General features: G+C 46.9%; 1 protein-coding gene across 1 annotated transcript; it reads left to right on the top strand.

Moving 5' to 3' along the window:
* Positions 1–18851: 18851 nt before the first annotated feature.
* Positions 18852–23497, top strand: LOC123044161 (serine/threonine-protein kinase SAPK2). Its single transcript, XM_044466822.1, has 9 exons — positions 18852–19212; positions 20405–20479; positions 21916–22017; positions 22110–22163; positions 22247–22339; positions 22422–22514; positions 22600–22704; positions 22817–22915; positions 22994–23497. The coding sequence occupies exons 1-9, from the start codon at positions 19093–19095 to the stop codon at positions 23276–23278; spliced, it is 1026 nt and encodes a 341-aa protein (XP_044322757.1). The 5' UTR covers positions 18852–19092; the 3' UTR covers positions 23279–23497.
* The last annotated feature ends 1385 nt before the right edge of the window (positions 23498–24882 follow it).

Here is a 24882-nt window from a genome sequence, read left to right as displayed (position 1 = left end):
CGGCAGTCGTCGTGGGGTTTTTTGGCGGTTAGTAATTTTTTGTTCAGCATACGTTGTCAGATATTTCTAACCGCGTGAACGCACGCACGCACGGCTGGCTGGCGCTCGGTTGGAATTGGAACATGCGAGCTGGAACGACGACGTGGACGTCGACTCGTCGCTGTTATTCCCGCGGTTTTCACCGTCATCGCGTAGACAGTAGTGTATGGTAGACCGGCGGTAGGAGACAGTGGAGTGGTCCATCGACGGGGGGGCACCGAGCACGACGTCGGGTAGCGCACCGTACGTACTGTCTGCCCACCCAGAGATTTGATTCCGGCGTGACGCCGACCTCTGTTCGCCCACGACGGGACCGCGCGCGCACCATGGATCCACCGGCGACCGGTTCAGCGGCGATGCCATCTACGTATAGCTTTCGTTCGTTCGATTGATAGGGGCGGGCGGCAGCAACCCAATAGTGCCGCAAACGTCGCGCCGCTCGATCGTGCCCTTGCTGTTGCTGGTTGATGCAAGCAGGCCATGTGACCAAGACCACGCCGGCCCGGCCCCATGTGTCGTGGACAATCACGCGAAAACATGTGGCTTTTGAGCTGTTTTAGTATCCTGTCCTGCCTGCCGTCTCTGGACGCTGTAAATGCACGCCGCGAAGAAACAAAAACTGTCGCACTATGAGAGCATTCTGCACCCGGAACTAACCAGTACTCCCTCCGTTCCAAAATATAGCGCGTCCTCGGTTTCCGTGCTTCAACTTTGACCATTAATTTAATCAACAAGACTGACTGCGGCGGGTGAAAAAATTATACCAATGAATTCGTATTCAAAAAAAGTTTTTAATTATATAATTTTTGATCCCGCCGCAGTCGGTCTCGTGGGTTAAATTTATGGTCAAAGTTGAACCTCAAAAAGCGTGGGCGCGCTATATTTTGGAACGGAGGGAGTAGTATTTGGGTATCTGAATCCACGACGAGAAACGCTAGACTGTTCTACAAGAGACGCTCGAGAGAGCTGTCAGCTAGGGCAATCATCATGATGAAAACAAAAGGGAATCGATCGGCGGCATCAGGGTTCCGCCCTAGATAGCACGACACCCGACTTGAGCAATGATTGCTCGTCTATCTCTATGCGATTCAGAAATTATAGTCGTCCTAGATCAATCAGGCCGCCGCATTTGGCTGCTTCTCTGCAAGCAACAGTTGAACCAGAACCAGAGTGGAGCACGGACATGCATTCTACTAGTGCCTGAGAGTAAATTGCAGAAAACCCCCATTTTAAAGGAAAGATTTGTGAAAACCATTAGAATACATTTTTTTTTGCAAAGAACGCCGTGTCTTCGGTAATCTTTTTGCAGAAAGCACTGATCGGCAGATCGGGCTCAGTTAAGCTTGTTTATCACATGTGGGGTCTTTTTTTGCTTATGTGGCACAACAGTTTAGGTTTAGTGCAAACACGCCCCTCGACTTTCTCCACAATGCTCCCAGGCCCTCCAACCACGCCGCAGCCGGCAAGCGCGCACATGAGCTCGGCGCCTCCCCTCCTCCCCGGGCCGCCGCCGTCGTGCCCCCACCGTCCCGCCCGACACCGGATCCGGGGGTGCCTCAACGGGTAGGGGCCGCCGGCAGTGAGGGAGTGGCCGCGGCGGCTTGATTTGGCTATTGGGGATCGAGCAACCGCGACGGGCGATTGGGAGTTCTAGCATGCCGGAAGGTGCGGCGGCGGCCGACGCTCGAGGTGCCGCACCGCCCCTGGACAGCGGAGGGCTGTTGGGGAGCTCCAACATGGCGGTGGGCAGGGCCGGGATGGGCTGCGTCCTCTGCCTCAAACTACGTGTGGCAACGGCGATGGCGCCCGGGCCTTTGCCTCGGCCAGGTCGGGACCGGTGCGGCGGCCTTCTACGTCAACCTGGGCGGCAACGGCTACCCTTATCTCGGCCGGGGACGGGACGAGCAGGGGTGGCCTGCCGTTCCTCGACGCCCCGGCGGCTGCAGATGCACCGGAACGACTCGCGCATGCAGCTGACGGGCGGCAGGCCGGCGGCGCCCCACCACGGCGAACTGCAGCAGCCCCGCCCACCATGGAATGAAGCGTCGGGGAGGACTCCCCGATCCAAAACCCCATCGGGAGGAGCAGCTCCACCGCGGAGGAGGAGCATTGGGGCTAATTGCATTTTTCATTTTTGATTTAGGGGTATGTCTGTAAAATCCTAGGGTCTAGTTTGTAATTTTAGGTCAAAACCCATAAATTGCAAAAAATTAGGCCACGCAAGCAGAAAACGGGCCCCACCAGTCATAAACGCGTTCAGTAGAGGCAAATACTCCGATCAGTACTTTCTGTAAAAAGATTAGTTTTCGCAAACCTTACCTTAAAAGGGATGGTTTTCTGCAATTTACACATTGCCTGAGGATCTACATCTAACCCGTTGTGTATCGCTGGAAGTTGGGTGCCTGAGCCTGACAGCCACGGTGTATATACTAGCATATCCTGAGCAGAAATCTCGAAGCATCCCACGGGACATGGCAACCACGCTGTGCGTCTAAGAATTCTCCTCCAGAAGTTTCCACTCCTGGCTAAATTTTCAATGGAATGTTCCATCCCAGCGGTTCCAAATTTTCCAATTCCAGCTTAGCACCATCGTGCGCGGCGCAGGACAGGTAGCCATGGAACCTACCAGATTTCCAATGCAAAGGCAGATGGATGCTCGGATGATGATGATCGGATCAGGGGCAAAGTTGACGCATCACATTCACATGGGGCTCAGAAAAGTGCATGAGTGGAGTCATGTGTCCATCCGGCACTCCGGTGTGTTGCCCGAACAAGATAGAAGAGGAGAGAGCGCTTGCCACTGGCGCGATCTGCCGCTTTGCGGCACATGCACATCTGCTATGCTGTTGATAAAAAAATAAATCGAAAAGGGTGTTAGGTTACATTATTTGCAATGTACAAAGTTTCAGGTTTAAATCAGCTTGATATGTCGCAAATAAAGAAGAAGAAATGGTTTAAATCTGCTTGATGATTGAATAAGGTATGACCCAGCGAGGACGCAATAATGCCCACTGAACCGAATTGATCTGACATTGTTGTTTATTTAGCAGGGTTGAAACTCGAAACGATATCCATCCACACATCCTTAATCTAATGTGACGCGTCAGCTGTGGCAGCATCTTTTCCTGCTCATCCGGCCATATCATTTGAGCAGACTGAATCTTTTCCTGCTCATTGGTTAGCTCATACGTGAGTCAGTCCCATCTCCGCCTCTCCTGGCGAGGGCGACGCCATATGGACATTCCGAATTCTTTAGGGCTCAGGAATTCTGAGCGCATCCGTGACACGATTTAATCCACACGAATCACAGTTTTCTTATGGAGCGCGATCTGAACACGTCGGCGGATTTCGTGTTTTTCAGGCCGCGAGCGAGGATTTCTCTGATGATAGCATCGGCGCCTTTTCGTACTACCATCCGATTCTATTCGTGCCCCTTTCGTGCAACTTTAGGCGGCAGCATGTTTGGAGAATGACGAAAATTCTTTAACGAATCGTGGACCCTGTTATGTCTCGCAAAATAAGAATCAAGGACCGTTGAAAATAGCAAATTGTACCAACTCCACGATTGTCTGCAGTTTTTTTCTTTTGAGAATTCCACGATTTTCTGCAGTTAAGTCTAGCATCCAGTGTGGATGCGATCAAGGCCACGGGGACCGACATATAATTTCCCTCCTCGTGGATTTTGATTGGCCGGCGAGTCAACGTCGCGAGCTGAAGTTTTTGTGAGCGCGGCGCTACTGCTGTTCACTGGACACCGACTCCTGAATCTCAAGTTAGACTTTGTGGGTCATAAAGCACGGTAACGTAGCAGGGAAATTTTGTGGAGTGTGATTGATTCCATGCAAAAAGGTTTAGAATATTTGACCCTTTCATGGCCCAAGACTCAGAGACACGATCAATTTTATCAAAACCAAACAAAGATGGGCGGTTTTGACAAGTTGGTAGTGTCGGAGTTCATAGGAGCGGTAGCAGGCACCACCTCATCAGCAGCACCAGGATGGGGCCTCGGGAGCAAGCCTCATCCAGGTGGTCACGGGAGGGCCGATGCGGCGCGATTATGTGCGGCTAGTCATGGTGGTGGCCGCCGCCACCGTTGCTGGCCATTGCGGCAGGGGTGGTTGCCATCGATGATCACAACAAGGAGATCAAGGGACACGATGATATATCAATAGGCATGGCAGCCATGGCCACTTGGAGCACCGTAGGTGCTCGTCGGCGACACAAACAAGATTTTGTTTGGGTGGCGCAAGCTAATGAGAGGGCACACTGGCGGTTTTCCACTCGCATCTGGCACTGGGGTAGCGACTGATGGATTATGGATGGGCTTAGGCCCATATAAGACAATAATCTCTAGTTAATCTCTAAGGCCCATGAATGTGTACAACAAGTGGTGGGACGAATGATGTGTCGGACGACAGGGTTAATCTTTCCTGATCTCGAACGACAGGCTTGCGGAGACTGATGCACGGTTGGTCGGGAGAGCAGGTGCCTCCGGAACCCTGTCGTTCGAGATCCTGCCCGGGAGAACGGCAATAAGGTTTTGGGGGAGCGTCTCGACGCGACTGCTCCCGATCCGTCCCCGCCTTCATCCGCCTCTGCTTCCAATACTTCCTCTACATCGACTCCATGGCTGACGACGAAGTCGCCAAGAAGAAGGCCTTGGCTGATGCCGAGGCTGCTGCTACCGCCGCCGCTTGGCCTGACCAACCGGAGGGTATGACTCGTTCATCCCCTATTTGCTCGTTCATGTGCTAGCCGTATATATGCTGTTCATAGATGTTTCGGTTCTATGTACTGTACGTGCTCACATGCTTAGGTATCGGTATGAGATGCATATCGTATTTTCCATGCTTACTGTTTACTCGTGGATTAGATTAGTCGGAAAAGTGCTAATATTTCCAACAATCCAATAACCTTATTCTAGGCACTTTTCGACTCATGGCTTCGCCGCAACTCTGAAACCGGAAAAGTTTACTGGAACGCATTTTAAGCGTTGGCAGACGAGGACTACCTTGTGGCTCACAGCAATGAACGTGTTCTGAGTTGGCGGTGTGTCTCCCACGGTAACGATTGCTCCTGAACGGGAGAATGCGTTTAGGGAGGCAACCACCATCTTTGTTGGAGCCGTTCTTACTGTGATCAGAGACAAGCTAGTCGACGCATATCTCCATATGTGCGTTGCCAAGAATTTGTGGGATGCGCTCGAAGCTAAGTTCGGCACAACCGATGCTGGAAGCGAGTTGTATGCTATCGAGCAGTTCCATGATTACAAAATGGTTGATAACCGTTCTGTATTGGACCAGGCCCATGAGATACAATGCATCACTAAGGAGCTGGAGCTCCTGAAGTGTGAGTTACCGGACAAGTTTGTCGTGGGGTGCATTATTGCAAAACTCCCTCCTGGATGGAGGAACTTTGCTACTTCTCTCAAGCACTTGAGACGTGAATTCTGTGTTGAGGATGTCATTGGTCATCTGAGTGTTGAGGAGAACTCGAGAGCAAAGGACTCACACGTGAAAGGGGCGGAGGGTTTTCTAGCGCCAATGTGGTGCAGAAGAACTCCCACAAGTTCAGGGAAAGAACTATGTCCAGCAGAATAGTACCTTCAAGAAGAAGGATGAGAAGAAAGATAAGAAGAAAGATGGTTGCTTCACTTGTGATTCAGAGGAACATTGGGCAAACAAGTGCCCAAACAAGTATAAGAAGCTAGGACAGGACGCAAAGTCTGTCAATGTGACTCTAAGCAACAATGATGCGGCATCAGGGTATGGTAATTTGTTTACCGTACTTTCAGTTTGTCAGTCCACTGATTGGTGGGTTGACACTGGGGCCAATATTCATGTGTGTGCTGATGTGTCTTTGTTTTCTTCTTACCAGGTCACACGAGATTGTTCTGTCCTGATGGGGAATGGCTCGCATGCTTCTGTTCATGGTGTTGGCACGGTAGATCTGAAGTTTACTTCGGGAAAGATCGTGCAACTGAAGAACGTGCAGCATGTCCCCGCTATCAAGAAGAATCTCGTTAGTGGCTCCCTTCTATGTAAAGAAGGGTTTAAGTTAGTATTTGAGTCTAACAAAGTAGTCGTATCTTGGTATGGACTATTTGTTGGAAAAGGATATGATCGTGGTGGTTTGTTCCGCCTTTCCCTGGAGGATTTCTGTAATAAAGTTGTGAACCAATTTCATTCTAATGCGAATGAATGTGAGGTTTGGCATTCATGTCTTTATCACATAAATTTTGGTTGTATGACGCGGCTAGCTAAGATGAATCTAATTCCGAGTTTCACTTTATCCAAAGGCTCTAAGTGCCATGCGTGTGTGCAAGCAAAGCAACCTCGTAAGCCTCACAAGCCTGCGAAGGAGAGACACCTGGCACCACTAGAGCTCATACATTCAGATCTCTGTGAGATGAATGGTGTGTTGACTAAAGGTGGAAAGAAATACTTCATGACTTTGATTGATGATTCCACTAGGTTCTGTTATGTGTATTTGTTAAATACAAAGGATAAGGCTCTACACTACTTTGAAACATATAACGCTGAAGTTGAGAACCAACTTGAGAAGAAAATAAAACGAGTCCGGTCTGATCGTGGTGGAGAGTACTTTTCTAGTGAGTTTGATTTATTCTGTGCGGAACATGGTATTATTCATGAAAGGACGCCTCCCTATTCACCCTAGTCAAACGGGGTTGCCGGACGGAAAAACCGTACTCTAACAGATTTGGCTAACACCATGTTAGATACATCGGGTTTATCCAAGGCATGGTGGGGGGAGACTGTATTGACATCATGTCATGTCCTAATAAAGTTCCCGCGAGGATAGTGAGACTACTCCCTATGAGCAATGGGCAAAGAAAAGAACTACACTCTCTTACTTGCGCACTTGGGGCTGTTTGGCGAAAGTCAATGTGCCGATCCCCAAAAAGCGTAAGCTTGGACCAAAGACCGTGGACTGCGTTAATTTGGGCTACGCTAAGAATAGCGTTGGCTATAGATTTCTAGTAGTGAAATCTGAGGTACCTGACCAGAAGGTCAGTACAATTATAGAGTCTAAGGATGCTACATTCTTTGAGGATATTTTCCCCATGAGAGATATGCAAAGCAGTTCTAGATTGGAATCTGATGAGATTCCTGAACCTGCCATTCCGATGGAATATTATGAACACAAAAGTGATGAAAGTTCATCAGAGGATGACGAGGAAGCTCCTGTTAGGAGCAAGAGACAAAGGACTGCAAAGTCTTTTGGTGATGATTTCCTTGTGTACCTCGTGGATGATGACACTCCCAATTCCATTTCAGAAGCTCATGCATCTGAGGATGCTGATTACTGGAAGGACGCGGTCCGTAGCGAGATGGATTCCATCATGGCTAATGGGACATGGGAGATCACCGATCGTCCTTATGGTTGCCAACAATTGGGATGTAAGTGGGTGTTCAAGAGGAAGCTTAGGCCCGATGGTACTGTTGAGAAGTACAAGGCTAGGCTTGTGGCCAAGGGTTATACCCAAAAGGAAGAAGAGGATTTCTTCAAGACTTACTCACCTGTAGCTAGGCTGACAACCATTTGAGTGTTACTCGCTTTGGCTGCCTCGCATGGTCTTCTCGTTCATCAGATGGACGTTAAGACGGCTTTCCTTAACGGAGAGCTAGACGAGGAAATTTACATGCAACAGCCAGATGGCTTTGTAGTAAATGGTCAGGAAAGAAAGGTGTGTAAGTTACTGAAATCTTTGTATGGCCTGAAACAAGCGCCTAAGCAATGGCATGAGAAGTTTAATAGAACTTTGACATCTGCTGGCTTTGTTGTCAACGAAGCTGACAAATGTGTATACTATCGCTATTGTGGGGGCGAAGGAGTTATACTGTGTCTGTATGTTGATGACATACTGATATTTGGGACCCACCTTAAAGTAATTGAGGAGGTCAAGGCTTTACTATCTCATAACTTTGAGATGAAAGACCTGGACGTGGCTGATGTTATCTTGAACATCAAGCTACTGAGAAATACTGAGGGTGGAATTACACTTTTGCAATCCCACTATGCTGAGAAGATTTTGAGCCGCTTTGGATATTCGAATTGCAAACCTTTTGCAACACCATATGATCCTAGCATGTGGATTCGAAAGTTCGAAGGCACGACTATAGATCAATTGAGATATCCTCAAGTGGTTGGTTCACTAATGTACCCAGCATGTGCTACTCGTCCTGACATCTCATTTGCTGTGTGCAAACTGAGCCGGTTTGTTTCCAATCTGGGAGATGTGCATTGGCATGCTATTGAGAGAGTGATGCGTTACTTGCAAGGTACTGCGTACTATGGGATTCACTATTCTGGTTACCCGACGGTACTTGATGGGTATAGTGATTCAAATTGGATATCTGATGCTGATGAGATGAAAGCCACAAGTGGACATGTCTTCACACTTGGTGGTGGTGTTGTTTCCTAGAAGTCTTGCAAGCAGACGATCTTAACCAGATCGACTATGGAAGCAGAACTCACAGCATTAGACACATCATGCGTCGAAGCAGAATGGCTTCGAGAGCTTTTGATGGATTTTTCGGTAGTTGACAAACCAGTGCCGGTTGTCCTTATGAACTGTGACAATCAAACGGTGATTGCCAAGGCTAAGAGTTCAAAGGACAACATGAAATCCACAAAGCACATAAGAAGAAGATTGAAATCTGTCAGAAAATCAAGAAACTCCGGAGTAATAGCGTTGGATTATATCCAGACGGCTAAGAATCTGGTAGACCCTTTTACGAAAGGGCTATCACAGATTGTGATAGAAAATGGATCGAGGGAGATGGGTATGAGACCCACGTAAGTTGCCATGGGGGTAACCCAACCTATGTGATCGGAGATCCCATGAATTAGGACCTGAGAAAACAAGCCAGCGGTCCACTGAGGAGAGTATCCTTAATTAACCCACTCCGTTGGAGATGTAATAATACTTTCATCTCTGTAAGGCAGGCTGACTTTTGTCTTAATGTGGTCCAAAGCTTATGTAAGCAAGATGCTAACCTACAGAGCATTCTTTGGAGGAACACACCTATGTGAGCCCGACTGCTGGTCACATTCTATGAGATTGGGTGATCTCTAGGAAACTCATGAGAAGGTACGGAGTATGACTAATAAGCTCCACCCGTGGGGTTTAGCCTTCGACGGCCACGTATCAGCGACAATAGGCGAAACTTCTACACGCCAAACTGACAATTCCAGGCATAGTCCGTTGTTCAGTTGTGAAGAAGTCTAATCCTGTTGCTCTAGGTGGAAGTTCAACTTAATAGTCTCCACTGAAAATTTTGGTATATCAAACATTGTTTGGAACATTTGACAAACTTATGTGCCTCGAGATCTGGTGGGGGATTGATGGATTATGGATGGGCTTAGGCCCATATAAGACAATAATCCCTAGTTAATCTCTAAGGCCCATGCATGTGTACGGCAAGTGGTGGGAAGTGTGGGAAGTTTAGTCCCATACTGCTTCAGTAAGAAGAGTGAGACCTCTTTATAAGGGCTGCTCTACCACTTGCTATTGGGAGCTTGGGAATAGGACCTGTACACGCGCGCTCCTCCTCCTCCACTGCCCACCTCGCCTCGCCACGCCACGCCTCGCCTTGCCTCGACACGACGCACGCGCGCCGCGGGTTGCGGGAATGAGCCGAGCCGAAGCTTATTTCCGCCGCTCAGGAATGGTTAATTAATTGTTAATTAATTAACGTGTCGCTTACGAAAGTGCCACTGACCGAGACGTTGGACCGTGGGTTGTTCGCGGACTCGGTCGTGGGCCTGGCTCAGGCCCATCTACCTGACGGCCTATATAAGAAGGCGCTGGCCAGGGGAGTGAACCCTAACTTAGTTCGCTCACTCCCTCTCGTACAACCTTAGCCGTCATCTACTTTACCTCTCGCTGTGCTGCTTCCGGCGATCCCATCCCGACGATCGCGTGCACGGTTGGTCGGGAGAGCAGGTGCCTTCGGAACCCTGTCGTTCGAGATCCTGCCCGGGAGAACGACAATAAGGTTTTTGGGGAGCGTCTCGACGTGACTGCTCCTGATCCATCCCCGTCTTCATCCGCCTCTGCTTCCACTACTTCCTCTACATCGACTCCATGGCTGACGACAAAGTCGCCAAGAAGAAGGCCTTGGCTGATGCCGAGGCTGCTGCTACCGCCGTCGCTTGGCCTGGCCAACCGGAGGGTATGACTCGTTCATCCCCTATTTGCTCGTTCATGTGCTAGCCGTATATATGTTGTTCATAGATGTTTCAGTTCCATGTACTGTACGTGCTCACATGCTTAGGTATCGGTATGAGATGCATACCGTATTTGCCATGCTTACTGTTTACTCGTGGATTAGATTAGTCGGAAAAGTGCTAATATTTCCAACAATCCAATAACCTTATTTTAGGCACTTTTCGACTCATGGCTTCGCCACCACTCTAAAACCGGAAAAGTTTACTGGAACGCATTTTAAGCGTTGGCAGACGAGGACTACCTTGTGGCTCACAACAATGAACGTGTTCTGGGTTGGCAGTGTGTCTCCCACGGTAACGATTGCTCCTGAACAGGAGAATGTGTTTAGGGAGGCAACCACCATCTTTGTTGGAGCCGTTCTTACTGTGATCAAAGACAAGCTAGTCGACACATATCTCCATATGCGCGTTGCCAAGAATTTGTGGGATGCGCTCGAAGCTAAGTTCGGCGCAACCGATGCTGGAAGCGAGTTGTATGCTATGGAGCAGTTCCATGATTACAAAATGGTTGATAACCGTTCTGTATTGGAGCAGGCCCATTAGATACAATGCATCGCTAAGGAGCTGGAGCTCCTGAAGTGTGAGTTACCGGACAAGTTTGTCGCGGGTTGAATTATTGCAAAACTCCCTCCTGGATGGAGGAACTTTGCTACTTCTCTCAAGCACTTGAGACGTGAATTCTGTGTTGAGGATGTCATTGGTCATCTGAGTGTTGAGGAGAACTCGAGAGCAAAGAACTCACACGTGAAAGGGGCGGAGGGTTCTTCTAGCGCCAATGTGGTGCAGAAGAACTCCCACAAGTTCAAGGGAAAGAACTCTGTCCAGCAGAATAGTACCTTCAAGAAGAAGGATGAGAAGAAAGATAAGAAGAAAGATGGCTGCTTCACTTGTGATTCAGAGGAACATTGGGCAAACAAGTGCCCAAACAAGTATAAGAAGCCAGGACAGGACGCAAAGTCTGTCAATGTGACTCTGAGCAACAATGATGCGGCATCAGGGTATGGTAATTTGTTTACCGTACTTTCAGTTTGTCAGTCCACCGATTGGTGGGTTGACACTGGGGCCAATATTCATGTGTGTACTGATGTGTCTTTGTTTTCTTCTTACCAGGTCACACGAGATTGTTCCGTCCTGATGGGGAACGGCTCGCATGCTTCTGTTCATGGTGTTGGCACGGTAGATCTGAAGTTTACTTCAGGAAAGATCGTGCACCTAAAGAACGTGCAGCATGTCCCCGCTATCAAGAAGAATCTCGTTAGTGGCTCCCTTCTATGTAAAGAAGGGTTTAAGTTAGTATTTGAGTCTAACAAAGTAGTCGTTTCTCGGTATGGACTATTTGTTGGAAAAGGATATGATTGTGGTGGTTTGTTCCGCCTTTCCCTGGAGGATTTCTGTAATAAAGTTGTGAACCAAATTCATTCTAATGCGAACGAATGTGAGGTTTGGCATTCACGTCTTTGTCACATAAATTTCGGTTGTATGACACGACTAGCTAAGATGAATCTAATTCCGAGTTTCACTGTAGCCAAAGGCTGTAAGTGCCATGCGTGTGTGCAAGCAAAGCAACCTCGTAAGCCTCACAAGCCTGCGAAGGAGAGACACCTGGCACCACTAGAGCTCATACATTCAGATCTCTGTGGGATGAATGGTGTGTTGACTAAAGGTGGAAGGAAATACTTCATGACTTTGATTGATGATTCCACTAGGTTCTGTTATGTGTATTTGTTAAATACAAAGGATGATGCTCTACACTACTTCAAAATCTATAAGGCTGAAGTTGAGAACCAACTTGAGAAGAAAATAAAACGAGTCCGGTCTGATCGTGGTGGAGAGTACTTTCTAGTGAGTTTGATTTATTCTGTGCGGAACATGGTATTATTCATGAAAGGATGCCTCCCTATTCACCCTAGTCAAACGGGGTTGCCGAACGGAAAAACCGTACTCTAACAGATTTGGCTAACGCCATGTTAGATACATCGGGTTTATCCAAGGCATGGTGGGGGGAGGCTGTATTGACATCATGTCATGTCCGGAATAAAGTTCCCGTGGAGGATAATGAGACTACTCCCTATGAGCAATGGGAAAAGAAAAGAACTACACTCTCTTACTTGCGCACTTGGGGCTGTTTCGCGAAAGTCAATGTGCCGATCCCCAAAAAGCGTAAGCTTGGACCAAAGACCGTGGACTGTGTTAATTTGGGCTATGCTAAGAATAGCGTTGGCTATAGATTTCTAGTAGTGAAATCTGAGGTACCTGACCAGAAGGTCAGTACAATTATAGAGTCTAAGGATGCTACATTCTTTGAGGATATTTTCCCCATGAGAGATATGCAAAGCAGTTCTAGACTGGAATCTAATGAGACTCCTGAACCTGCCATTCCGATGGAATATTATGAACACAAAAGTGATGAAAGTTCATCAGAGGATGACGAGGAAGCTCCTGTTAGGAGCAAGAGACAAAGGACTGCAAAGTCTTTTGGTGATGATTTCCTCGTGTACCTCATGGATGATGACACTCCCAGTTCCATTTCAGAAGCTTATGCATCTCAGGATGCTGACTACTGGAAGGACGCGGTCTGTAGCGAGATGGATTCCATCATGGCTAATGGGACATGGGAGATCGTCGATCGTCCTTATGGTTGCCAACCATTGGGATGTAAGTGGGTGTTCAAGAGGAAGCTTAGGCCCGATGGTACTATTGAGAAGTACAAGGCTAGGCTTGTGGCTAAGGGTTATACCCAAAAGGAAGAAGTGGATTTCTTCAATACTTACTCACCTGTAGCTAGGCTGACAACCATTCGAGTGTTACTCGCTTTGGCTACCTCGCATGGTCCTCTTGTTCATCAGATGGACGTTAAGACGACTTTCCTTAACGGAGAGCAAGACGAGGAAATTTACATGCAATAGCCAGATGGCTTTGTAGTAAATGGTCAGGAAAGAAAGGTGTGTAAGTTAGTGAAATCTTTGTATGGCCTGAAACAAGCGGCTAATCAATGGCATGAGAAGTTTAATACAACTTTGACATCTGCTGGCTTTGTTGTCAACGAAGCTGATAAATGTGTATACTATCGCTATGGTGGGGGCGAAGGAGTTATACTGTGTCGGTATGTTGATGACATACTGATATTTGGGACCCACCTCAAAGTAATTGAGGAGGTCAAGGCTTTTCTATCTCATAACTTTGAGATGAAAGACCTGGGCATGGCTGATGTTACCTTGAACATCAAGCTACTGAGAAATACTGAGGGTGGAATTACATTTCTGCAATCCCACTATGTTGAGAAGATTTTGAGCCGCTTTGGATATTCGGACTACAAACCTTCTGCAACACCATATGATCCTAGCGTGCGGATTTGAAAGTTCGAAGGCACAGCTATAGATCAATTGAGATATTCCCAAGTGCTTGGTTCACTGATGTACCTAGCATGTGCTACTCGTCCTGACATCTAATTTGCTGTGTGCAAACTGAGCCGGTTTGTTTCCAATCCGGGAGATGTGCATTGGCATGCTGTTGAGCGAGTGATGCGTTACTTGCAAGGTACTGCGTACTATGGGATTCACTATTCTGGATACCCGACTGTACTTGAGGGGTATAGTGATTCAAATTCTATATCTGATGCTGATGAGATGAAAGCCACAAGTGGACATGTCTTCACATTTGGTGGTGGTGCTGTTTCCTGGAAGTCTTGCAAGCAGATGATCTTAACCAGATCAACTATGGAAGCAGAACTCACATCATTAGAGACATCATGCATCGAAGTAGAATGGCTTCGAGAGCTTTTGATGGATTTGTCGGTAGTTGACAAACCAGTGCCGGTTGTCCTTATGAACTATGACAATCAAACGGTGATTGCCAAGGCTAAGAATTCAAAGGACAACATGAAATCCACAAAGCACGTAACAAGAAGATTGAAATCTGTCAGAAAATCAAGAAACTCCGGAGTAATAGCGTTGGATTATATCCAGACGGCTAAGAATCTGGCAGACCCTTTTACGAAAGGGCTATCATGGATTGTGATAGAAAATGCATCAAGGGAGATGGGTATGAGACCCACGTAAGTTGCCATGGGGGTAACCCAACCTATGTGACCGGAGATCCCGTGAATTAGGACCTGGGAAAACAATCCAGTGGTCAACTGAGGAGAGTATCCTTAATTAACCCACTCTGTTGGAGATGCAATAATACTTTCAATTCTGTAAGGCAGGATGACTTTTGTCTTAATGTGTTCCAAAGCTTATGTAAGCAAGATGCTAACCTACGGAGCATTCTTTGGAGAAACACACCTATGTGAGCCTGACTGCTGGTCACAGTCTATGAGATTGGGTGATCTCTAGGAAACTCATGAGAAGGTACGGAGTATGACTAATAAGCTCCACCCATGGGTTTAGCCTTCGGCAGCCACGTATCAGCGACAATAGGCGAAACTTCTACACGCCAAGCTGACAATTCAAAGCATAGTCCATTGTTCAGTTGTGAAGAAGTCTAATCCTATTGCTCTAGGTGGAAGTTCAACTTAACAGTCTCCACTGAAAATTCTGGTATATCAAACATTGTTTGGAACAGTTGACAAAATTATGTGCCTCGAGATCTGGTGGGGGATTGATGGATTATGGATGGGCTTAGGACCATATAAGACAATAATCCCTAGTTAATCTCTAAGGCCCATGCATGTGTACGACAAGTGGTGGAAAGTGTGGGAAGTTTAGTCCCATACTGCTACAGTAAGAAGAGTGAGACCTCTTTATAAGGGCTGCTCTACCACTTGCTATTGGGAGCTTGGGAATAGGAGCTGTACACGCGCGCTCCTCCTCCTCTGCCACCCGCCTTGCCTCGCCACGCCTCGTCACGACGCGCCCGCCGCGGGTTGCGGGAATGAACCGAGCCGAAGCTTATTTTTGCTGCTCAGGAATGGTTAATTAATTAGCGAGTCGCTTACGAAAGTGCCACTGTCCGAGACGTTGGACCGCGGGCTGTTCGCGGACTCGGTCGTGGGCCTGGCGGCCTATATAGGAAGGCGCTGGCCCATGGAGTGAACCCTAACTCAGTTCACTCACTCCCTGTCGTACAATCCTAGCCGTCATCTACTATTCCTCTCGTTGTGCCGCTTCGGGCGATCCCATCCCGACGACCGCGTGCATGGTTGGTCGGGAGAGCAGGTGCCTCCGGAACCCTGTCGTTCGAGATCCTGCCTGGGAGAACGACAATAAGGTTTTTGGGGAGCGTCTCGACGCGACTGCTCCCGATCCATCCCCGTCTTCATCCGCCTCTGCTTCCACTACTTCCTCTATATCGACTCCATGGCTGACGACGAAGTCGCCAAGAAGAAGGCCTTGGCTGATGCCGAAGCTGCTGCTACCGCCGTCGCTTGGCCTGGCCAACCGGAGGGTATGACTCGTTCATCCCCCATTTGCTCGTTCATGTGCTAGCCGTATATATGTTGTTCATAGATATTTCGGTTCTATGTACTATACGTGCTCACATGCTTAGGTATCGGTATGAGATGCATACCGTATTTGCCATGCTTACTGTTTACTCGTGGATTAGATTAGTCAGAAAAGTGCTAATATTTTCAACAACGACTTCGATGTTATGATGGATGCACTCGTGCCACTCGTGCCGGTATGGAGTGGCAACGACTAGATCTCAAATGAGACATGGATGGCCCCCTAACGACCATGGTGGTGTTCTAAGGCAGGAAGACTTTCCACCAATTTGCTAGTGTCCTTTTGGCTTGGCGTGCAGTACTCACGGATATGACTATCACTGTTTGGAATACCACATCATGTTCGGGTTGAAAACTCGTATCTTGATCTTTATTGGTTGGGCTCAGCGGCGAAGAATTTGCATTGCAACCTTGTTGAAGGCGTTGTCTACTTTGTTATTATTGTGATAGTAATCCTTGTCCACATTGTCTCCGATCGGACGTAGCGACAATGGCGCAAGGACATTTATCCCATTGAAGGCATTGTTGTGGTACAAGTCGACTTAGTCGTAAGCGTGAATTTCGGATCTTGATGGTTCGACTGCGGTTCATTTTTTCGATACCCTATGTGCTTCACAATGATGTAGGGGCCAATAGTATCAACCACTTTTTCGAAGAAAAAATATATTGATGAACCAATGATTTGGCAGCAAATCATACATGCCCGTAAACCATACCACCTATCTCACTTATTTTAATTTGAAAAGGCTACTATAAAGGGATTGAATTGGAGATACAAACACATTTTTATGTTTTTTCAGAATGAGTTCATATGCTATTTTGTCGCAACTGCTAAATACCAGTTGATTATTGTTAACATGAATAGCGGTCAATTACACATTTTTTTATATATTTGTATTCACTTCCTAGATAAGCGCGCTGTCGCAAAGAGTTTGTCTTGATAGTAGTTTGACTAAGGTACCGTTGAAACCGTCTGCTATGCTTGATTCTTTCTCAAATTTTAGGCGTGGTTGCAATTCAGGCTGAACAAAGAGCTCCTATTTGACAGGGCTAGGGGACTGCAATCACTTGTTTTGGGCATCATGGCGATGTTGATGGTGATTGGGCATCATATGTTTAATTCGTCTGCTTATTCCTTTTGATCTATTCTTTCCTCGTTATAATGTTGTGGCAATGGAGAAGGTCATGGTGTTGCATTAGTTTGATGTTGTTGAGACAAGGGCGTTAGTTCTTTTGTTTGGTAGATTCGTTTGAAAATCCGCTCATATTAAGCGCTCGATTAAGGTGTCATACTTCCCCATCATTTTTATTGTTCGGGACACAAACACTGTTCCTTTTTCAGTCTCGATCATTCTTTACAAACCTGCTGAAGGTTGGCGTTGTGCCCCCTGCAGTCGGGCTTGCACGTAGCTCCATCAATGGGGCTAGGCTTTTTATTTATCGCTTACACGCATGGTACAACTCCGGGCAGGTTAAGTTTCTTTTGGTGGGAAAACCTTCCCATTTACAATAGGCCAGTACTCTGCGCCGGCGCACCGGCCGAAACTTTCAGCCGATCGGCTACCTACCGCTCGATGCGAGACCGCGTGGCCGTTGGATCTGGCGCTTTCTCCTCTTGGTCAACGCTACCACCCCACCACCAATCATCCACACAGCGCTACCCCATCCCCTGACGGGCACCGGATTTGTGTGGGGCTGTAGGAGAGGGCGCCGCCCAGCTTGCCGGCTCACCCCGAGCGCCGCTGCCCCCGACATCCGTCTCCCCTCGCTGCCGGCCGTCCATCTCCATCGATGTTTTGCCGCCCCCCCTACACACCCCGCCGTAGATAGGTATGTACCTCGCCCCGGCAGTGGTGGCAGCTTGCCAACATGTGGTTGCAGCATTCAGGTGCATCGTCCCGTCATCCTCGCCATTGAAGCTCCCTGCACGGGTGTACGCCGAGCGCTCCGTCGTTCCCTACCGTAGAAAATCAGCTCAACGGTGGCAGCTTTTTGTTTGCCAGTTGCAGCAAATCAGCTCAACCTCTGTGGTCGCCATGGTCACCATCGAATAAAAGAAAAAGCTCATTCCAGCAAATTTGTACACCGGTTCCAGCAAAACTCTTAGATCGTTGTAGCAAAACAAAAGGCATCGCCACCGTCAACCAACGCCGCCGTGCATGCATGTAGCAAAAATAGGATGTGGTTGTAGCAAAGGTGTCGCTGGTCGAGTAGGACGAACTCCAGTAGTAGCATTTTTGGGTGCTGGTTCCAGCAAACCTCCCAGCCGGTTCCAGCAAAATAGGTCGCGGTTCCAGCACCCCCGGTCCATCAGTCAAAATTGCCGCCGTGACCCGACACTTCGCCGCGGTCACCAGTTCTAGCAAAAACCGGGCGTGGTTGCAGCTCCGGGTCTAGCCGGTCGCAGCACTTGACCGCAGGGGAGGGAACGAGGACATGGACAGAAGTACGCCACGGTGCCTTCCTCGTCGCTGTTCATGGTCTCCGCCATGAGCGCGCTAGCAACACGCGTGGGGATCAGCAGAGAGGGGGGAGGGGAAGAAGCGGAATAGCCGCGGGCGCGCTGGGGAGCAGCGAGGATCAGCAGAGAGGGGCAGGGGAAGAAACGGGATAGCCGTGGGCGCGCTGGAGAGCAGAGATGCGGGAGGTGGAAGAAATAGGGGAGAGACAGCGTAGATGAGGGCCCGCATCCTACGTGTCGCAAGTTGCTTCGCTGGTGCACCGGGGCTAAACGTTTACCTTTACAATAAATCCGAGCGGTCGCTTCACATAGAAACCATGTTTGGAAAAAAGATTATGGGATGCTGAAATTTAACATCAACCTACCATATTTTCGCAAAAAAATAAAAAAAATAACAGGGCACACTTGTAAAGAGTTCACCGGCAGTGGAAGAAAACGCCGCACGAGCCGCTGAAACGGGAATTCCGGGAGAGGTTCTCCGAATTCTGCAAATTACATCACCATCGAGCGAGGCGAGCCGGCGACCACTTCGTACCGTAGCCGTCGACGGCTCGACCCACGACGGACGGTATGGCTACATGGGTACGTCTCTCTCCTCTCCCCACGCACTGCGACCCGACCCACCCGGCCTCGTCAAAAGGAGGAGCCCCAGCCCCTCCACACCGCAGCGCACTCCCCTCCCTCACCTTCCTCCCCCCTCCCCCGCCAGGCCCCTCCCGCTCCCTCTCCTCGCTCGGGTGCTTCCTCCCTCCCTCTGTCCACTCCACTCGCCACTGGCTCCGTTCGGTCCGTGAATCTTGACCGACCCGCCTGAGCCGGCAGCCACCGGTGGCCTGCTGCCGCCTCTCGCTCCAGTGGTGGTGTGGCTACGAGCTGCGGACGGAGGGGGTCCGGGATGGAGCGGTACGAGGTGATCAAGGACATAGGCTCGGGCAACTTCGGGGTGGCCAAGCTGGTCCGGGACGTCAGGACCAAGGAGCTCTTCGCCGTCAAGTTCATCGAGAGGGGGCACAAGGTGAGCCCCAATCAAAATTCATTCCCCTCCGTGTCTAATCCGTCCTTTCCCAGGTTTTGTCCGGGTTCTTAATTCGTAGAGGAGGGTTCTTCATCCGGACTGCTGGTGTTTAGCCGGTAGTACTTGGTAGTTTTGCTGATTCGGTGCTATCTGGCCTGAGTACTACTAGTTTGCTCAGAGTCAAGCGATTGGATGATCCACCGTGCTGCTGCCGGCCCAACCTGCTCTGCTTCGGTGTCCGAAATTCTCACTCGAGTTTCGCTGCTTTTAATTCATGGGTCTTGAATTTTCAGCCGAATATACGTAGTTCACAACGCTATCCGGTTTCTGGGCCTTAAATCGCACTTGGCTGGTCAATGCAGTCGTTCCTCTGCTCATCGCTTTATTGATTAAACAGATTGATTAATTAGTCCAAGTCCTGTCCACCTTTTGTTGTACAGTAATTGGCAAGCAATCTATTCACAGTGTTCATCTTTGGTACGTACCAGGATCACCAACCAAATCCATATACCCTGCCCCGTTTTGCAGCCCAAGTGAACGGTCTGTCCAGTTTTGGAATGCCTCCTTGGATTGTGTTGCATTTTGCTAGATTATGCAAAACCAGGGTTGGCTTGTTTAAGGTGTTAACAGTCAGTTAGTTAAATAAGTTTCCACAAAGCTGGTAGACACCCGTACAGAATTAGCAAAATTTATGTCTGCTCAACGAAATGAAGTTAGCAAACACTGTCATGTTAGGTAAACCCTCTTTAGTAATTAATTCACACGGTCATATCGGTTAGCATGTGTTATTACTTGTAGTTCACTTCAGCCTCTTATGGACATTCCCCCCACCTTTCTTGCTTATCATCATTGCCTCTCAACATCTTTCACTCAATCAGTGATACTGTTATAGCACGGTATGGTTAGTTTGTTTTCGGACTATAAGCATGATTTGGTTTATGTATCTTGGTTAGGACTACTTGATTATTTTCTTATGCTGCCTTACATTTCATTATGTACACACAACCATCTATTATTTTCGGTCTATTACATCCACCACCTCTGACCATTTTATTGTTCACGTTTCGCTGTTTGTGTGGAGAAAACCATTTACCTTACCTTATCTGGGTTCTCTAAGCCATTTTGGACGTGGTGTTTGAGTATCTTTAGTTTGTCAAATGGAGCTTTAATTATTATTCTTGTGCTTTCGTAGATTGATGAGAATGTTCAAAGGGAGATTATGAACCACAGATCTCTGAGGCATCCGAATATTGTTAGATTCAAAGAGGTAAGTCCCTTCTGACTGTATGGAAATACTAATACAAACTCAAAACATTTGAATCCAGTGTCATCGTTATGTATTTGACAGTGCACTTTACCTCAGTCCAATGATTTTCGGAAACTCGAAGCATGTTTTCTAAATTTCCGACCCCGTGTTACATATAATGGCTTTAAAAAGCGATGGAAAAAATTCTGTGGACCCAAGCTTTGGCCTGGTCGTATGTTCTAAGTCCTAACGGCTGCTAATAAAACAACCATTTCTTTTGAAAACTTCACTGCAATGTGGTTGCTGAAAATTCTTCAAACTTCATAAAAGTAGTGTTTATTCAAAATCATACATTAGAATGAATCCCCCCACCCCCGTCCGCCAAAAAATAGACATGATATGATGTAATGTTCAACTCAAAACTCTTCTCAGCTTCTGGCATGTACCCATTCCAGCAAGAAAGTGGTGTCTATCTGTTATCCGTCCATTAACTTGAATAGGACAATTGGAATATTGTAAAGAAAAACTTTATACTAGTTGCATCGTTTGGAAAGACACTTTTGGTAGTGACGCGTACCTTTATTGTATACTTTATGCGCACAGCGGTTTTCCTATTTTGAGTAGTAAGCATATGCTATGTGTGGCTATGAATATTCCCATAGACCCTTATTCTCACTTATATGGTAATTTTATGTTTATTCATTCCATGTGTATGACCAGTGGGCTACTTTTTCAACTGTTTGTGAGAACATATTAATTCTGTTGGATGATTGGATGCTTATCAGCATTCAGTAGCTTGTCCTAGTGCCATGCCCTCTAACTTGGGTAATACTGTTGTGGACCTGCCGCGTTGAGAATTGAGACCACCATTCCGCTGTGTGAAGATACCATAATTGCTTAGGGCCGCAATGCAAACTTTCATTAAATAACTATTGGAAGCGATTGTGGCCTAGCAGGACACCGTAGCCTCTTGTTGAAGTGTTCCAGGTTAATGTTATTCTTGGACTTAAAATCTTGCTCATGCTATGCATTCTAACTGCAGTTCAGAACGAGTGAAAATGCATGGACAAGCCAAAAATGTTGTAACTCTAGTCCCATAGTTAAATTTGAACACAATCATACCTTTTTCTTCAAGACATGACAGAGACACACACTATAACCATAAGAAATGTTTATTCTGGATAGTTATATTTGTAATGGAATTGTATCAAAAGAAGCTTTGCTTCAATAATCCCACCTTCTGCGTAAAAGTGTACAAATATGGAAGCAATTGATTAGTATTTTGAGCTGGCCTAAAAATATATAATTTTCTTGGTCCAAATTCACCAAGGATTTTCTCAGTTTAACTCCTTTTATTTCCTTTGAGCACTAAAAATCGTTGTGTCATATTTTCTCAAGTATGAATCTATTGTCATATCCAGATTGCAGGACTTAAAAGAGATCATTTAGTTTTTCAGGTTGTGCTAACTCCCACACATTTGGCCATAGTTATGGAATACGCTGCTGGCGGTGAGCTATTCGAAAGGATCTGCAGTTCTGGAAGATTTAGCGAGAATGAGGTATACAATATGCACAGCAATTTATGATAATTAATAGTTATGTGCATGCCATTGTATTGATGATTTATCGACTTATTCAATCTTTTCAACAGGCTAGGTTCTTCTTCCAACAATTGCTTTCAGGAGTTAGCTATTGCCATTCCATGGTACACAACTATTTCAAATTAAGTTACAAGAACAACCTAGAAGTAGCACATAGTACATAACCATATCCTTTTTACCGCTGCAGCAAATATGTCATAGAGATCTGAAACTAGAAAACACACTCCTGGATGGAAGCGAAGCACCCCGGCTCAAGATATGTGATTTCGGTTACTCCAAGGTAATCCAAGGCAGATTGTGACATTTATAATCACTTGCTTGCTAACTAAACCATTATACTTACCCATACATCTACATTTCAGTCCTCTGTGTTGCATTCTCAACCAAAATCAACCGTCGGTACTCCTGCCTACATTGCCCCCGAGGTCCTTTCTAGAAGGGAATATGATGGAAAGGTAATTTCTCTTTGCCGTTTCTCTTGTCAGTTTTGCATAATCCTTCACCTGACCTGAACCCTTCAAACATCACTTTGCAATTCAGGTCGCTGATGTCTGGTCGTGTGGAGTAACCCTATATGTGATGCTTGTCGGCGCTTATCCTTTTGAGGACCCAGACGAACCAAAGAATTTCCGCAAGACAATTACTGTGAGTTTGTCCAACAATCAACTGTGCCAATCAGATTCCTCATTCCATTTTGCTTCAGTCAGCGCATGCTGCAAATTTTGCTTTGGAGTAAAAGTTTATAAGATCCTTGCAGCGGATACTCAGCGTACAATATGCAGTACCCGATTACGTCCGGATTTCAATGGAGTGCAGGCATTTGCTGTCCCGGATTTTCGTGGCAAACCCTGAGCAAGTAATCTCTCTGCCAAAACAGCTATGTTTCCAAATAGAGACGTTGAATATCTGCATTCTCACCAGCCATTTCCTGCAGCGAATAACCATCCAAGAGATCAAGAACCACCCATGGTTCCTCAAGAATCTGCCGATCGAGATGACCGACGAGTACCAGATGAGCCTGCATATGGTCGGCGTCAACGCTCCCCCGCAGACCCTGGAGGAGGTCATGGCCATCATCCAGGAGGCACGGATACCGGGCGACGGATCCAAGTTTGCCGGGCAGCTGTCGGTTCCCGGGCTAGGGAGCATGGAGCTCGACGACATAGACGACGTCGACGCGGACGTCGAGGACAGCGGCGACTTTGTGTGCGCGTTGTGACGGGCAGGTGTGGTTCCCCTTGGTGGTGTGGCTTTGTGTTTGTAATGTGTTCATCCTTCTGGTGTGTCGTCTGTTGCAGAGGGTTGCGGTGTGCTGTTGTATGATTACATGTGTTTCTGTAACCGTTGTTCGTAGTGATGCTGTGGATAAAGTATAAGTATAACTATATACTTCCATATGTGTTTGGTGTCATCAGTAGGATTCCTGGTGATCTGATTCTCTTTACGCTTCGGCAGTTTATATATTTGTTACTATTTTTTTGCAGGCAGCAGTTGGAGGGATCGTCCTAATTGTTGACCCATCGTGTGTTCATCCTATGCTACTTTTTTATTACGATCTCACCTGATGTTGTATTGATGCTATTTTTACAGGGGTTTGTACTATTCTATTCCCTCCGTTCCTAAATATAAGTCTTTGTAGGGATTCCATTAGATGGACTATATACGGAGCAAAATGAATGAATCTAAACTTAAAATGCATCTATATACATCCATATGTGGTTCATAGTGGAATCTCTACAAAGACTTACATTTAGGAACGGAGGGAGTAAATAGTTAGTATTGCAATTAAAAGAACCAGTATTTGAGTATTTCTCCTTTTTTTAGAGTAGCTAGAATGTTCAATTTTTTTAGGGTAACTAGAGTATTTCATGTTCCAAACCAAAAGTAAAACAGAACCACACCTCTCCGGACCAAGCAGAGTAGTTTTTTTTCTTTTGAAAAACTTGAGTAGAGTAGAAATTGAAAAGAAGCTTGTTCAACATCGTCTGAGATGGTTTGAGCATATTCAGCGCAGGCATCCAAAACCTCCAACGCATAACAGATGGCTAAAGCGTGCGAAGAATGTTAAGAGAGGTCGGGGTAGACCGAATTTGACATGGGAGGAGTCCGTGAAGAGAGATCTGAAGGATTGGACTATCATAAAAGAACTAGCTATGGACAGGAATGCGTTGAAACTTGTTATCCATGTGACCGAACCATGAGTTGATCGTAAGATCCTATGAGTTTCACCTCTAGCCTCCCCCAACTTGTTTGGAACTAAAGGCTTTGTTGTTGTCGTAAACTTGAGCTTCTTTACGTTTTTTCCTTATGAGAATCATGAGCTTCTTTTATGTTTTTGTTGTTGTTGAGATCACTTTATTTATTTATTTTTTAAAGTTTCTTTTGAGACAAATGTTTTTTTAAGCGAGCTTCTTTATTTATGTTTTTTAGGAGTGCTTCTTTATTTATGTTTTTTAGGTGAAATCACTAGTTAAGAAGTACTCGTTGCGAAGATCACTCCAACTTTTCCGGTTGCAACAAGTGGCGTGCTGCATGTGCGCCATTTGTTGCAACCTGAAAATTTTCCTTTTTTTCGTAGATCCGTTTATTCAAAATGTTTTATTTAGTAAAACCGTGCGTCCAAATCTTTAACCGCTTTCGCCGTTGGATTCCTCGCGTCGAGATCTTCAAAACTAGATCCCATGTTGATAGATTTTGACGAACTTTTTTTCATAAAAAAACAGACGAAATAACCGAACCGGTAGCACGGGTTTTTCCCTTCTGAAAGAGGCACGCCCGTGCCTCTGACGAAATCATAACTCTCGCGAAAGCACACCCGCGCCT

This window comes from Triticum aestivum, chromosome 2B, assembly GCF_018294505.1.
Source record: "Triticum aestivum cultivar Chinese Spring chromosome 2B, IWGSC CS RefSeq v2.1, whole genome shotgun sequence".
In the NCBI taxonomy this organism is placed as follows: Eukaryota; Viridiplantae; Streptophyta; class Magnoliopsida; order Poales; family Poaceae; genus Triticum; species Triticum aestivum.
This window is presented reverse-complemented; position numbering and strand designations above follow the sequence as displayed.

Coding starts and splice junctions, on each gene's coding strand:
- LOC123044161 (XM_044466822.1), top strand. CDS start 19,093: ATGGAGCGGTACGAGGTGATCAAGGACATAGGCTCGGGCAACTTCGGG. Junction 20,480..21,915: donor ATATTGTTAGATTCAAAGAG/GTAAGTCCCTTC, acceptor TTAGTTTTTCAG/GTTGTGCTAACTCCCACACA. Junction 22,018..22,109: donor GAAGATTTAGCGAGAATGAG/GTATACAATATG, acceptor TCTTTTCAACAG/GCTAGGTTCTTCTTCCAACA.